The sequence below is a fragment of the Myzus persicae genome, unplaced genomic scaffold (assembly GCF_001856785.1).
Source record: "Myzus persicae strain clone G006 unplaced genomic scaffold, MPER_G0061.0, whole genome shotgun sequence".
NCBI classification, from domain to species: Eukaryota; Metazoa; Arthropoda; class Insecta; order Hemiptera; family Aphididae; genus Myzus; species Myzus persicae.
In genome coordinates, this window is record NW_019104155.1 from 728,068 (window position 1) to 745,977 (window position 17,910).

Below are 17,910 nucleotides of genomic sequence, written 5' to 3' on the forward strand. Positions count from 1 at the left end.
ATTTAAACACAGTGAAGGTGATCGCCCTTAACTAAACCATACTTTTTAAGATAAATCAAAACACTTGTTTCAAATGTTAGTATATTTTGTCAGATGTACTTGTCTGTCTAGTGAATAGTTGTACCTCTAAATGATTGAAAAATTAATGTGATTTTTCGTACTCACCTCAAAGTTCAGGATGCCGTTTCTTTCGTGGTCCAGCGATTGAAAGACATAGTGAGCGTATTGACTTATATTGGCTGCGATAAAATAACAAATACAAATAAGAAAAATCAGTGAAAATTACAGTGTAGTGTATTTGGTTTTTTTCGTGGGACGTTACCTCCTTGAGGGAAAAACTGCGAGTAAATGCCACGGAACGCATCTTCCTTGATGAGTCCAGTCGGGCATTCCGTCTTGAAATTGCGGTAAATTTTTTTGATTTCCGATTCCGTGAAACCCGTCGTCCGGCAAAAGTACTGTACGCTTTCGGGTCTGTACCTGGGCGGTGTTTCCAAATCGTCAAATTCGGAATCTAAAGGGGAAAACGTCATCATAATTAATAAAATATATTAATATTATCGGCGGGAAAATCATGGCCGACCGATTTTCCATTTGCGGAACAATATTGTGTGTTATTTTATACAGCGAATATAATTTATGCCGTGCAAGCTAAAACGGTAATAATTTCGACGTGAACTAAAAGCGGTGTAAAACATGCTGAAACAGTGCATTTTATTATAAATTGACACTTGACCTTACCGTCGTTCCGAGACGCCCGTACACAAATTACTACAATACTTAACGGTCTATAATGTTGAAAAAAGTGGGAGGCGTACCCGACTCGACCTGGTGCTGATCAACGATCCCGGCCCTATAGCGACTTATGTTTAAGTTGTTTTTTTTTTTTTTAGTTTTTTTGCATCGCTGCGATATTCGGTTAGGTGAAAAAAGAAAGATGAACAAAAAAAAAAAGAAAATCTTACGCGGTATCGGAAAATGAACTTATTGTGATTTCGCTGCGTCTGCGTCCTTTAAATTATAGTAACCAAACAATCCACGTAATGGGCCAGCACCGTTCGGTGGTTTTGAAGTGTGCCAAAGCATAAAAACTTAATTTGCTCTAGTAAGCCCCTGCTTAGCTGCTGCAAGAAGTTATAGAAATGTCGGTTTTAATATAAGTGTTTATTTTTATCATACAATATTATGAACGGAAACGAATAGATGGACTTCAGAAGTATTCAAATCAATCGATATAATATAATATTATGTATGTTTATTAATGTATTTTCATGGCGAATGGCTTAGTTTGATATTTTCACGATTTAAATGTGTACCTTTTTTATTTTATGAGTTTAAACGGTATTGGTCAGAGTTATTACGGTCGTAATATTATACAAACCCTGAACAAATATTATAGTCTAAACGAGTGGTCGTAAAAATCATGAATGGTTATTTTTTTATTTATTATTATTATTACTATTATTATTTGGTATAAAATAGTGAGTTGCAGTTTATACGTTCTCGGTTTGTTTATCAGCTTAATTTAATTTTAACGTGTTGTGGATAAACAACACGCTACAAATATTTAACGGAATACAGCTGTAACTATACGTGCCATTTTAATTGCATTATTAACAGTTGAAAAACATTAATGACCATATTCAACACAACAAAATAATATGTCAACCAGCTGAAATAATATAGGAAACTATTATGCTATACTTTATAATTTGCATTAGGTATATACACTTATTGGTGAAACAATCAGTGGGCGTTATATACCAAAAATAACTTATAAATTAAACTGTATGGCGTATGCAACTATTCTAAAATGTCCTAAAACGTCGGTGCACTGTGCACCTTCTAATGGTAACAACAGCAATAATAATAAAAAATAACAAAAATATGACGACCGTAAATGAAAAAAAAAAATCATATTTCGTGGTTTTATCAGAACGATAGTATTTATAAACTGACATACTTTCGTCTATAAATGTGCTTTAGTATTACTATAATAGGCCATCTACTATACAATATAGACTCGAATTGAAACCACAAAATCGTCGAACATAGGACAACTTTTCACGTCAAAGGCGATATTGAATATTTTATTACAAAACCAATTATAATTACAAGCCACAGATACACTCACGCACATCGCATGTAATGAGTATCGTGGATCTTCCGGACGTCGATTGATGTGGTTTAAATGTCATAATATTATACTCTTCGGATATCCCATTAGGATTACCTACGTAGGACAATTGAGTTAAAATAAACTCATCAAAAGCACTCCTTTCGATAATGGCTCCGTGGGAGTATATATTATTATATGATATTATACGGTACTTAGAATATGAACGAACTTGGTCTACCAGTAATCTATTGAAATAAGTAGTACGACATTTGAGATGTTAGCGAAAAACAATATTAGAAAAAGTAAACAGGAAGATGAAAAGAAAAGAAATCCATAGTCGAAAACTTGAGTTTTTTGTCGTTCAGCAGATTAGTAAAATATCCTGAGTATTCGCTTAGAAAATAATTATGATTTATATTGCCTTAATTGGTGCGTATTTAGTCGATGTGTGTGTAAAATACTAAAATCAGTAAATTACGTGTTGATAACTTTGTACAGATGTCTACTGCAGACTCAAGTCATTTTTACTCGAGAAAACTAAACTACGTAATAGCACTGTAATTAGTTGATATTATAAAAACTTAAAATTAATCTCTCTTTTTCTTAAGTTTCACGTCTATACATAATAGTTTTGTAATTTCATTTTAAGGTTAAATGAAGCGATCTTAAACTTATATGGTAATATTGTATCACATGCAAATGCAAGGTAGAACTTGTTACACAAGTAAAAAAAAAAAATTAAACAGTTTAAAACTAAGAAGAGCTTATTATTAGTTAGGTAACATTGGGTTTAAATATTTTTGTTGTTTGTTAATGAAACATTTTAGTAAACCAAGTTTGGAGCACCTCGCACCGTACTTATAAATAATTAAGTTTCGAATTCAAAAACAACAACAGGTAAATTAACTGATTATGATAATATTAAAAAAGAAAATTATAATTACATTAAATTAGTTGAATTATAATTACTTAGTATAATATAATATTACTATGAGGGTTTTTTTTTGGAATAATTTAGTTATTTTAACACTACATTTATTTACATTGGAATGTTTCCAATAAAATATAAGACAATACAAAAGTTTGGCTTTTTGAAAGTGTACAGTGTACTATAAAGAAATTTTTTCTCGGTAGTGATTTCATTGGATTTTATTTCTGATATAAAAGTTCTGTATCTAAGGTATGGTTCCTAGTAAAAAATACTCGGAGCATTGCAAGGTAAAATCATGTGAATACTTGGAGTCACTTAATTTGGAAAGTCCACAGCATGCAAACGGTGGATGTTGGAGTACGTGCAGGGAAAGATACATTTGGTCGGTCAAGGAACGGTTAGAGGACATATATTTTTCATCAAGCCAACCGACTAGGGAAAACACTTGAGGCGGAAATCTGAAAATCGGAGTCTTCCGGCGAGAAAGCAGACTACAGCCTGGCTCACAGATACGCCGTCCGTCCGTCGTGTCCAAAATACGTGGTCAACCGAACTCTGAAAATTTCCCGGTAGATCACAGTCAGTGAATGATACCACGGTTACCAAGGCCGACCATTATACCAAATGTAAAGACACGCGATACGACAGACGACGTAGCTGTGAATCCGCGGCTTAAGCGTATACATGCGTCGACCTGCTGGTCGGCGATGGTGGATGGGTATTGATTGGTTTGGTGGGTGGCGAGGGTCGGGCGACGACCCACCAACCGACCGACCGACTGACCTAATGAGAACTTGACGCCGGTCCACGCCTGCCGGATGAAGTTGTACACCCGCCTGTACAGCGGCCGGGTGGACGTGGACGGCGACGGCGGTGTTTGCGGCGACGACGGTGACTGGCCCCGCTGGTGGTGATGGTTGTGGTGATAGTAGGACGTTTTGTCCGCGAGGTGGTGGTGAATGTTGTGCCGGCGCTGCGGGTGCGCGCGGCCGCGGTAGTACACGCTGTTGTGGTGGTAGTGGTGCAGGTAGTGGTGATGGTGCAGGTAGTTGGCGGTCGGCTGCGACTGCAGGTGGTGATGGTGGTGGTGGTGATGGTAGTGCCCGGTGCCAGCGAGAGCGGTGCGGCCGGCACCACTGTTCACCATGGCAGCGGCCGCCCGTAGCGGCTGCGGCCGCGCCAAGCGCGTGTCCACGTCGTCATCGTAGTACCGATCGTCGAACACGTCCGGCCACTCCAAGTCCTCGAAGCCGATCGTCTTTCACGCCGGGCTGCACCGTCGCCGCGCGGCCGCCCGCCGTCGTGTATCCGACGGATCCGACCCCCGCTCCCGCCGTCGTCGTCGTGTTCCCGTGTGTAGGCCGTGCGCGGGGGTGGGGCGCTACTGCAGCGACTGATTTAATAAAACCACGTGTTACACGCCGCCCCGCGCGCACCGGTCCGGCGCAGTGTCCGTCACTCCGTGTCCGTGTCAATGCTAATTATAAGACGATAATAAATTGATAATAATAAACACATCATACTGTAATATTATTGTTGTTATAATATTGTAATCGTTCAATAATAATAATAACACCGTGCGATTGAATGTATATCATATAGGGGTAGTGACGTATCGTGTTCAAATCCACCAAATGGAGAACCGCTGACAAACTTTATCTGGCCCGAAGATAGAACTTTTATTTTTTATAGGGAGTTGAATTAGTTCTCCATTTTTTTTTTTTTTTTTTTACTTTACTTTCTTTGGATTAAATTATGATGTCCCCCGAAAACGTCCAGCTATCTAACACGAGGCGAGCACCCGACAGGCGACTATATAAGTCACGTCCGATATAACTTTATGGCCAACGTCCTACGGGGCTGTGCATTTAATGGACTAAATAAAAACCGCGAAATATATACTATATAGTATCTGCTAATAAATAATATGCGTAGAATATAAAAATGTTTATTTTAAAAGTAATAAAAAAATATAGATTAGCTTCAAAATTGTATTAAATACATTTGTATAAAACTCACAATTATTCGTAAATAATCGTTTCCACAAATAAACAATAAAAACAATAAAGGGTAGGTACACTGAATAAAGAGTTGTATACAAAAGTCTAAAATTCTAAAATATGCGAAATAAAATTTTATTTATTGAACTGTAATACTTAATTGGAACTCGTATCTCATCAATAAAATCAAATTTCTTAATTTTACAGCTCAAATTATGAAATATAAATGTTAACAATATATGATTTGCTTTGCCTCTAATGTTACTATATTATTATGGGTAGCACTTAAAGCTAAATATTGAACGATACGTAGTCGTCTTAATATATTATAATAGTGATCTTGTCACTGATAAACCTACCTTCAGCAATCAAAATTTCCAAAAATATTTTTAACCTTGAAATTATAATAGAATGTAAGTACCTAATTTCAGTAATAACAAGACATTTATATCTAGTCTTAGTGACCTAGTGGCTAGTCAAAAGTGTTAACAATAATTATTATTATTATTATTACACAAAATGTCAAAAATATTACACTAGGTAGGTAATAAGCCAGTATTTGAGTTCTTCCAAGTTTCAATTATATTATGACTAACTATTGTTTTAGTTACACAAAGAGCTATTAAAGAATAAAAACCACTAAAATAGTTAACGAATGTCGAATAGAAAAAATAGTAGAAGACCTGCACTGGTGTCCGTACATTTGGCGAAAACGAAAACCAATTTTATTTTTTGAGGAAACAATGCATACACCCTTTTATTGCATATACAGCATATACATTTCATGTGACACATACACATTAAATTGAATATTACATTGTTCAGTATCACAAACCCGGAACCACTTTCAGATTGCAGTAACAAATCAATAAATCTCAGATAAAGGAGGTTACGATAGTCGACCCAAAAAAAGAAACTACAGTCCAGAGTAGGTTAATTTATTTTTTCATAAGCAATAGAAAAATCCAATATGCCAATCAAATCCATCATATTATTCCGACTGAATGTCCTTGTTTAATTGCCCGGACTCAAGTCTTACACTAATCTACGTCATGCTTTATAGAACGAGTAACTGATATCAAACAACAATATTATTGGTTCCTTTAAATTTCATTCGTAGTTTTTTAAGTGAAGTACGAATTGCCAAAGCAAATTACCATTTGATGTACCTATACGTATTATTGGTTTCACCCAACGCAATATTATCATCTTTAAATGTCGTCTTAACGTCTTGTTAAAGAAGGATTAAATCTATAGATAGACACTAAAATATGCGAAAAACATTTATTATTTGAAACAGACATGATTTTACCGTAATAATGGTCCACATTAAATTCACACAGTCTCGGACGATATAAGACAATCTAAACTCATTTACTCGGTAAAAATGAAATTGAATTGATATAAGTCTTAATACATTTGTGTATGTGTATGTGTGTGTGTGTGTGTGTGTGTGTTTGTGTATGCGGGTGCGTTCACATTCAAAACTATGGTTTTTTCGTACATCAAAACGCCGCCGATAATTAAAATATGATGTGATAGTGTGCCTTTTTTTGGTTATGACAACGCTTAAAACTTGTACGAGACTATAAAACGTATTAACTTACTAACGAAAACTTTAACCATTCAAAACTAATTTAAGCACGATCTCAAGTACACAGTTAATATCTATATGTACTATTAATGTAGGTACATCCAAATGAATGGCAACGTGAATGCGTATTAAATTATAATAATGCTTCGAGATTGGCCTGCTTGAAAATGTTTAGAAGGAGTAAGTATGAGAAATATATATTTTTAAAAGAGCCAACCGTTTGGAGAAAACTAGAATTTTTATGTTTTTGATTTTCTTACGCGGTACACGTACAAGCGATATTTATTTTATCCACGAGTTTCACCGTGTATTTTTACTCATTTTTTCACGTGAAAACAACATGCATTAATCATTGTAGCGTCCAAACAGTTCAACAATTATAATTATAGCCACATAACTCTTGAAGATAAGTTTTTGAATTAAAAGAAAAAAAGACACATTACGGCTAATCTGTTTTTTTTCTTTATCATGATGCAAGGCATCTTGTTATCAAAGTTACTTTCTTTTAGAAATTACACATACTTACCAAAGCTAGTATATACATATACGTAAAATACAAAATGGAAATTATATTCGTATAAAAAGTACAAAACACGATTAGTCGTAATGTGAACAAACTATTATAACAATATTAAAACTATTAAAAACCAATTAATAATATTTACGACACTGCAGTAAAATTATCTTTATCTTATAGATAGATGGATGAGTCATATCGAATCACTTTTTTTTCATCAAAACTCAGAATGATATATTATTTTAGACATTCTTAACGTTTTATATTGAAACTTATTTGTGTGCGTACACTATACACATTACGATTTCTTCTCTAAACATAATTTACTCATCAAACAATAAAGTGATTACATAATATAATGGTTTTACTGTTATAACTTTGTACAATCCCTTTTACGCAATGCATTTGAAAATGTCATAAAGAGATGAATGTAATTAAAAACAAAATTAATTGAATTTTATTATTACCGTGAAAACATATTTTACAAAAAAAAGGTTATAGTTTTGTACATATGATAATATTTATTTAAACATTTTAAACTGTTAGCATAGTATTTTGATTTGTATAAATTGTATAAATTTGTAATAAGTTTTTTAAAATTATTTAGAAATGTACGATCTGCGCTCTAAGGCACAATAATAATATATGTTACAGCCTACAAGAATAAAAACATGAATTAAAAATAAAAATGTTAGGAGAAAAGCTATCCAGTAATAACACTATATTTTATTCACAAATAAATATCTACATATTTTTCTCTCATTCAAGGTAATTAAAATTCAGAAGGTCTCTGCACAAATTTCTTTTCAGACGCCGTGGGGGATTTCCAGAGATTGTTCTAGTGTCTAGATCAGGAGGTTCAGATGGGAGGGTAGTGTGTTACAAAAAAAATCTTTATAGTACGATTTAGCTTCTTCATCATTGAATTTTAATTCTACCTAACCTAACCATCTTAGGGTAGAACAGATTTTTAAATATTATAAGGGGCATTATTGATTGCGAGTAGGATTTGGTTTTCAAATGTTTTATTTTTGTTAAGGTTGGATTTTTTAGAATTAACCTAGAGTGTTGGAAACCATATGTTCACATTGGCTTAATTAAGGACTTATATATAAGTAATTTTGTATTAAATTTAATATGTTTATTAGATATTAATTCGCAAGCAGCCGGAGAAGCGCATTTAAGGCGAGTTTTTTTTTCTCATGTATGATATTCTGATGAGATGCTAGTCATAAGTTAACAATAGATACTTATCTGAATGGGAAGATGGGAGAGGATACCAGCTAAGAAAACTTCAGGACATTGAGCAAGACGAAAGCTGAAGGTAAAGTGTGTATAAATTTTGTTTGGTTTACTTTAACTCGCCATTTAACTTATCTACTAGGCATTAGGCGAAAGTTATTTTAAAGATTCAGGGAAGTGGTAACTGGGTATTGGTGAATTGATAATATAATTCTCTGCAAACTCATTGGTAATAAGTAATAGCAATTATTGGTATATTACAATACTATTATTTGTATGGAAAAACTTTAAAAATATCAAATATTTTAGAAGACGGTTATAAGTTAAATATAAAGAGTTTTGCATTTAAATATTATTATATTGATATTTTATATTCTGAACGGAGAGATGAACGTATTGGTTTTACAATAAGGAATTTTTTTCGTGAACAGTTTTTGGAGTAGTTAATATTCTTCAATTTTTTATTGTAAGGGGTTTCTGGTAGCAAATTGGATTTAGATGTTACAGTGGGAGTTAAAAGTAAAAAGTTACCAGTGTTTTTTTAAATCTACCAAAATACCAACAAAATAATTACCCAAAAATACCGGTATGTTTGAGCAAAACCAGTTTTCAACAAAATAAATTTCAACAAACAACAAAAACGATAATTAAAAAATTGACCTTTGAACCATTTCAAAATTTTTTATGTGGCTATTAATTTCAAAGTTGTGCAAGTGAATTCATCTGAATCTGAAAAATGTATTTTTTAGACATATAGGCTAGCTGATACACGATCTGATTTACGATTGAATTAAAATTTAACATATCCATTACAGTAATCTGCCCGAAAATCGACACCAATTATATACCTACGGCATAGCGACTTCCCCAATTATTATAAAATTTAGAATTATTATATATATTTTTTTTTTAATGCATCATGAGTGTTTGTCTAAATAGATTGCAAAAATTTAGTAGTGCCTAAATAAACTACTATACAGTATAGATATAAACATCCACAGTACTCTTTACAGTAAAATAACTTTTTGGTTTTATTTATTTTGCATTTAGCCTTAACTAAAGCATTTACACATTATGTCTAAATTATACAAATGTTGATATAAAATGCTGTAATACCTCTGTAACTAAACGTCTCCGACTATAAAAAATAAACAGTTTGTATAAAATTATAGATAAAACATACATTTTGAAGCCCCCGTATCGCATGTTTAATGTTAATATGTGTCATTACATTAATAATTCTATTTTTAATGTACGCGATAAAATTTCTACGACAATAAAAATTTTTACTAATTCAATATAAATTCTAGTGGTCCTTTTTTATTTTATCGACCAGTTATTACTATTATTATCGTCACATTGAATACTTTTTTAATTAAAAGTAGTGTCCAAAGAATTTTATGTAGGCCATGTAGTACATTCGTGATGTTTTGTACATTGTATCTCGAGTATATTTTTAAAAGTACAATTTTTGGTTTTCTCAGTAAGTTTCTCTATAAACGAGAGGAAAGGCTCACGGAAAATTACAAACAATGTTCAAATTATAAGCAACTGCAGTTTTGACCAAGTTTCGCTCTTAACCATACTTCAAATGCGATGATTTATCATCGATTTCATGTTTACTATCACAACAAATCGATATCTTGGGACCTGGACCTTAGTCATTTTTGTTCAAAAATAAAATGACGTTTTCGTCAACTTACTATTATCCGAAATAAAAATTTCAGTATCATTGTTCATTACCATTACTAAAGTAAAACAAAATTACATGAAGCTTCTTTTCGGTAGAAACCTACTTTATAACTTAAGCAACAAACGAAAATGTACACTAAATTAGTCAAGGTTTCTATTTCTATCTTTCATCTTAATAATAACACTATATCATTTCTATATTACGGACTCGTATGTACCTATTATCCAACTCGTACTTGTATTTCTTTATTTAAATAATTCACTATTATATTTGTGAGTTATTCAAGCTTATAATTATTTGTATGACTTAAACGAAACAATCCTCTTGGTCTAATTTGTTAGAACTTTGGGTTTATGCTAGAAGAGGTCGTTGTTTGAAGCCAATGTATTTTTATATTTTAATTAAAGTATTTTCCCAAGTTGAATACAATTTAGAAAGTGTTGTGTACAACAATCTTATGTTCTTAAATCTAAACTGTAGCTTACAAATTAATTTAAGTCGACGATTTGAAAAATAAAAAAAACAATTATTATTTTGAACGAATTTAAGAAACATAATATTTATTCCTACCGCACTTAAGCTTTCGTGACATTATATTTATGAGTTGAATTTGTCACGTAAGCAGTCCTAGTGGAACATTTGTTTTGTAAGACTTTGACTGTAAAGGCCAAAATAATCATAAGGCGTGCGCACGTGTAAACTGACTTGACCTGAACCGTTTACAGCCAAAGGGTAACTAGCTGCCCCGTGAGCTTACGTTTTAAGGTGTACCGAATCCTAAATGGTCTCTCGTAGGACGAGACGAAATCTACACACGCCGCACACCTTTTACATGCGTACATAAAACGGAAGGGTTGACAAATTTATTACAAGATTGTTTGGTTATTTAATTATTCAATACACACGCACTTCTGTTTTGTCTGCACACAAACGAAGAGACTAGATTTCTTTTGTCTTTCAGCATCCTCGAGAATTAGTAACATTTACACGAGTGAACGAGTGACGTTTACATGTTGAAAAACGATAAAACAATATATTATGAGCTGTGAGCAACCCAGCAATGATGTAGATGATTACAAACCATCAAAAAAAAAAAAATTAAAATAATAAATACTTAATTTTGTTCATAATAAGTATGTCTGTGAATTTTCGTCCATACAAAAATAACATAATTTTTTAATAGTTTTTAAACTATTTTGATAAATAATTAATATTATGCATTGTGTGTGTCGAGAATAGTCATTGTTTTTCATGACATGTTTAAAGTTGTATTTCACATACACATATATTATTATATCGAGAGTATCATCCAGCTTAATCAAAAATGTCCTGCAAATTGTTTTTTTTCACCAATAGAAAATAAAAATTCATTCGTTATTTTTCGAGAAAATGACCTGAATCATATTTTAAACGGGAATAAATACTTTTAAAAATAATAATAATAACTTACTTGCCTTACATTTTAAGCTTTAACATTCATAGTATAAAACCATTCTTCTATGCAATAAAATATGTAAATATGTTATAAATAAATTATAACATGAGCATCGTAGTACTTGCAACTGTAAACTTTCTGTAACTTATGGAAAAACAGCGAGTTAAAATATGAAAATTAATGTGTAGCTGAAATACGAGATCATATAGCACACACGGTCGTCAGTTGACAATCGGTTGAAAGTATTTTTTTTTTTAATACGAGCATTATTCGTGTTTGCCAATTTGATTCTAAAACCAATAATTTCAGACTATCAATTTTATCAACTGATTGTTATACTACTGGAACCATAGACGACGCTAGAAACGATAGCCATCGAGCTTCTCGTGCAACGCGCTGCGGGAAGCTCTAGAGTTTAAGATATTTTACTTGAAGTATGAGGGGAAAAAAATAGTTTTACCTCTAAAACTTATTCTCTTCTTTCAATCCACCATGAATAAATCAAATTGGTATAACAAATACGCACACTTATATTTATTAGGTTATTAGTTCAACGGTCCGAGCTGCAATCATTGTACTGTCACACACTCATGTACTGTATTGCGTATCTGCTAATATATGCCTGGTATATTGTGTATGAGTGTATGATCAGTGAGCAGGTAATATATAGGTGTAAAATAGAGTTATGAAAATTATATTTGTACTAGTGGCCCCTCGGCCAGTGGTTTTGGAAAATGGGTGTCTTTGAAAATTTTTAAATTGGCGTTACAAATTCTTGCGAATTAGTTGAAAAATATTGAAACTGGTTTGACGTCGATAGCTCAAATTGAGGGTACCAATTTCACTTACCTTAAAATATCTTGTTATTTATTTTTAAGTGTCTACTAGTATTAGTTAATACATACATTGTTTCCTGATTTATTATTTATTATTAATTTTTTACAATGAAGTATAAAAAAGAATTATGTCGCTGCATAAAAAAGATCTCAGAAGAACACCTCTAGGAAAAAACTAATAGAAGGGATGGGCAACTTAGTGTTGTATTTATACAGAGCAAAATGCTTATTCATTTTACAGTTTATATAAGATTGTAGATAGGAGAGTATGAAATATTGTAAAGCAACGGTGGTATCCGTCGCATTTTAGATGACAAAAGAATTGACAAAAACAAAACGAAGATTATACAGAAATGGGTTTTGTTGCTGTTGATAAGATAAGTAATTGGTATGTATTGTGTGTGTGTGTGTGGGGGGGGGGGGTGCGTGTGTATGTGTGAAACACGGTATTGTGTGACCGAAGATGTTATTTGTTGTTGTTGTTGTTGTTGTTGTTGTTGTTTGAAATGTTTAAGTTCGGTCGAATGATGTACTTAAACCGGCGAAATCGCTACATCATTCCACCACTAATTAATATCTTGTGTAAAATATAAATGTAAATAGGGAGTATTTTTTTTCAAGATAAAAAAAATGTAATCTGAAGTAAAAACAAAAACATATTCGAAGCCACCAAATCAACTATCTTATTAATTAACGTGTTGCGCATAAAAGAAAACCCGTCCATCGATTTGAATATATTCAAAACCTTCTATATATACGTTTTTTTTATAATATCTGTGTTATATATTTATTTTTTCATGAGAAATTGAAAATGAAAAATATCTTTACAACAAGTCCAGCAGACAATGAAAGTTCACTTACACCGTTCCGGGACAAAGAGTGGCTGACGTGTTTGAACGAGGATAAGTCCAATTATAATAGTTAAAATTATTCTAGTGGGATTTGTATACTTTTTTCAGGAAACATCTCAACTAAATTACAGAACGACAGCAAATTGTATATAACAGTTGCTAAGTATGAGTGGGAAAAACAGCTCTCTTGGCATTCACCACTGCGTAAATTTAATTGCGGAAACATTGGTGTAACTGGTAAACTGTGTAGGTGCCATCCGAATAGAAATTTTAGCTCAGTTATCAGTATTTTATAATACTGAATAGTCTACGATCGATAGCACCTACATAAATTTAAAATGTAAATCTCGTTATAAATTTAGTGGGAAAAATGTTTTGGTTTATTTAGTATTGTGAAACGAATTATTTACGCGATTCATACATTTTTATTTAATTTTCTGTGCTATAAAATTATTTTAATTAGTTTAAATTCCAAACTGAAGTCTAAACACTCAAAGCTAATGGTTTTAAAAATGTATATGTCGTAGGCTATATGAGAAATTCGTTTCTCTGCAAAAAGACAAGGCACTATAATTTGTTGAATAATTAGTTGAATAATTAGTTTTTTTATCCAATCGGTCGGTTTAAAAACAGGCTTAATGCGTAGAAGTAAACCACGGTTAGCCCAGTAACTAAATTAATTATAGAATAATCATAAAAATTAGTAATTACACAGAATATAATACATTATTTTTTCGTATACTTAATTTTTAATATGCATAAACAATCACAAAACATTTAATAAATCCATAGTAAGCTATAAGAATGGTCCATTCAATTTTAGTACTCCATTAAATTAATCAATTTGTTATGCAACCTGGCTCTAATTCATTTTTTCATTTAATATTAATTAATATAAAAAAAAGAGAATTTGTATTATTTGTTTTTTATTAAATACCCCATAATACCTTTTAACATGACTTATTTTATTAAGATTAATTAATCTATTTTTATAATATGCCAGAAAATAAGATGGCCAGTTGAATAAAAACTAATTATTTCCAAACAGATTGCCCCGATGCAAAAGGCCTAGTTTTTTCGCATAGAGACTAATTTCTCACTTAGCGTGTTTTGACACAAAGAGCCAACGAAAAATTATTTGATAAATCTGAAAAAAATTTACAGAAACCATCATTTATATAGGATTAAATATCGCCTCTTTCAACTGAATTCTCAACTAATATAGAATGTTTTCAGCGGAAAAAGAATAAAACTTATGGATTAAAGGCCCATCGGAAATAACTGGCACATTCATAACGAAATCCATTTACACAAAAGACTGCAAAATCAATTTTTGAGGCTTCCAAGTGATGAATGATTCATTGGAACAGACGTTTTTAAGCACACGTTCAACAGATTTCTAGTCGGTTGCCCGATCGACACTGTGTTCACTGGCTTATCGTGAAAAGCATTATTATTTATTAGAATTACTGTCGTTGTTGCACATTACTTATTTATGTGAAATGCTTTTTCAAAATACGTTTAATCAATGTGAAAATATAGAAACTCGCCAAACGTTGTTGTCGACTTCTATAGTTAAGCATACATCTGAATCGTGCGATTCGATCAATTCGTAATACCGTAAGCACAAAAAAAACTTGAAGTGACAAATCGTGTATTTACATTAAATAATATTATAATATCATTGATATGATTACTATATCTGATATTGGTGAAATGACTTCGGATAGTTTAAATTACACTCTCTCGGTGGCTTTAAGTTTGCCTATATAGATGCCGAAGGCTGATTGTCATATTCTGATTTTATGTTGAGAATTCTTAAAAACAATACTGTGTGGATAACTATAAATAGGCAAATATGTACATAAATCTAAAATGATGGAAATCACTATAATAATGTTTTTGACTTCTAATATTTGATTGACTACCATACAATAATGACTAGAATTTAAAACGAAAGTGAATAAGACATACATATTATGTCCAGTCAGACGAAATGTTTGAAAAAATGTTGTGAGTGACGGGTACTATTATACTGCAGGTTAACTTATATTAAGACAATCATAAGTCTGCAGAGGTCGTTGTTGTATTAAAATATTCTCAAATGCATTACTTTTATTCGTATCTAGATGTTGATTTTTTTTTGTATGGGTAAAACACTAAAAATAATCATAATAGTAATGTTACTTAATAACAGAAGGTTATATACATATTTATTATATTTATATATTTATATTTATATTATAATATATTTGCTATAGGTGTATTATTATAATCGATTGTTGTTTACTATACACGGGATTCTACTTCTAATGAAATATATTATTCTAGTACATTGCAAATATTTTTGGTTTATTCCAGTGATTTATAATATAGAAAAATTGCCTGTGCTATTAAAAAAACTTGCGCCGTTTAATCCAGCCCTGGACCGCTGGACGGGGTCGGAGTGTCTAAATTTAACGACCAATAAATACCACACGAGATATGGTCGACTTCCTTTTTTGCCATTCCTGTGAATAACGTTTCGAATTTGAATACAATAATATACTATTGGTGTTTGGCACACCGCTATATGATATCGACTTATTGTCCGACCGGACGGTGTACAAAAAAAGCGAGTTATAATAATATTATTATATATCCCGCGTTTAATAATAAACGAAAAAAAAATCAACAAAATTGAACACCCCAGTAGTCTGGTGGTTTTTCACAATTAGTCACGCTCTGGTTTTTAATTCAAAGCGTTATGATAATATCAACACGTTAGATTTATCGCGTAATCGGTCATAATTCATTTTAACTACAATTCCGAAATAAACATTTTTTCCACTACTTTTTTTCCCGGAAAAATATTTTTTAAACGTGTCATTTGCTATGCGAAACACGATTTGTTTGTTTTGTTATTTTTCTGTGAAATCACCCCGAAAACGCATCAACTAAAAGGATTTCTATTTTTCAAAACACGCCTCAGACCGATTTATGAGAAAAAAAATTATAAACATATCACTCTCCACTTGTACGGCATGACGTGGTATCAGTCGAGAATCGCACCCTCCGTCGGTAAATTGATTTAAAATGTTACATCGAGTGTATGGAAAAGGAAAACACGCGTGTTTGACGTTTAAAATTTAATATTGATTTTATCATTTCATTCTATAAGTTAAAGGGTGGATAGCTTCAGATAAAATTATAAAATATACATACTGTTGTCCTTGTATTATTTTTTATTTATTGATACAATAAAATAATTACTTGCACTGTAATATCGTTAATAACTAATAACTTGACTATACATTTATTGTCATTCATTCCTCGTGGGATGAACAATTCCATGTGTGCAATAGTTTAAAGTGCATCGCGTTAATTTAGGTAAAGTGTGAGAGAACATTTTTTCTAAAAAAAAGCCATTGATCAACGGTGACATATTCTATTATGTCATACGCTTTCGGAAAAAGTCGTGAAACATAACACTGTCATTAATACGTCAGCTGTTGAAAAGTAAAATAGTCAACACCGTTTCATTTTTCGGGCTATAGGCCATAGTATAGTACTATCGACTAATGAATGCACAATTTATATTAAACAACTAAACGATTATTCTTTAAGCGGATGATTCAATGCAACAGCATGTTTGTATTGCAAACAAATTCTCAATTTTTAACCGAGGTAATGTGTAAATAGTATGCAATAGTTTAGTACCTTTATAAGCACTTCCGTACCCTGATTTTCAAATATAAATGAAACCGATATTTTGAGATCCACAAGATCAAGGTCGGGTAGAAAACGACTGACTTTGTTGTATTTTCCTTTCTACTAATTATGCAGTGATAGAATGAAAGAAATTTTACTAGATTCGTTCGCATTTATACAAATATGCTTTATAAATTATATAAAATAGGTACATTGATAACTTACTGTAGCTTAGTAAATTTCGCTTTATATGCATAATTAGTAAATTTTTCTGAATTGCCGGAGAGAACTAAGGAATTGATTCCCAGCTAAAAATAGTCTGTACTATATAGTTCTCGATTAAAATATATTCTTGATTTTTCACATACAAAAAAAATGTAATATTATTAAGACCTGTAATTTTCCACCAAAATTGTGACCAACATATTCATCTAGGTACTTGATATTGTTGTTGTAGCTAACTGCTTGGAAAAAACTTAATTCAGAATTATATTCCTACCACTCAGATACTTTTTTTATAAATTAAAAAAAATATTTAACGTGAAACATATCTAAAACAAAGAATCACAATTAAGGTCAAAAAAAACAGTTGAAAAGGAAAAGTGAACAAAATAAATGAAGAAATTGAATTACTGTCAAAATTTGAGCTAACAATTCGTAAAAACTGTGTGTTGTAAATCATGTGTTGAACATTATTTTTATTATTTATTTTTATTTTTATTGAATTATTATATATTGGATTAATCTATTATTATAGACCTATTTAGTTATGTGTAGTATCGACAAATACGACATACGTTTATTTGGTATTGCTTATACTAGACTAATTGAAAAATAAATATATTTTCTAGCAACACAAAAGTGTTAACCATACCAATGTCAATGTGATATTCTAAAGTCAAGTGCTAGACACTTTCATAAGTTTATGTAAGTCGAGGAGGAAAATCTTTTCAATAATTTTTCAACTATAGTTGAAATAATTAATTTAAATATAAATATATA

At 31.6% G+C, this 17,910-nt stretch overlaps 1 protein-coding gene across 1 annotated transcript in view; it reads right to left on the minus strand.

The window, feature by feature from the left end:
• Positions 1–17,910, minus strand: part of LOC111039345 (Kv channel-interacting protein 1-like) — a 110,116-nt gene that overhangs the window by 73,581 nt on the left and 18,625 nt on the right. Inside the window, exons 2-4 of the mRNA XM_022322823.1 lie at positions 3,834–4,527; positions 323–514; positions 166–239 (exon numbers count right to left, since the gene is read on the minus strand). Of these exons, the coding sequence (XP_022178515.1) occupies positions 166–239; positions 323–514; positions 3,834–4,197 (630 nt within the window). The 5' untranslated portion in view covers positions 4,198–4,527. The remainder of the gene's footprint in view (positions 1–165; positions 240–322; positions 515–3,833; positions 4,528–17,910) is intronic.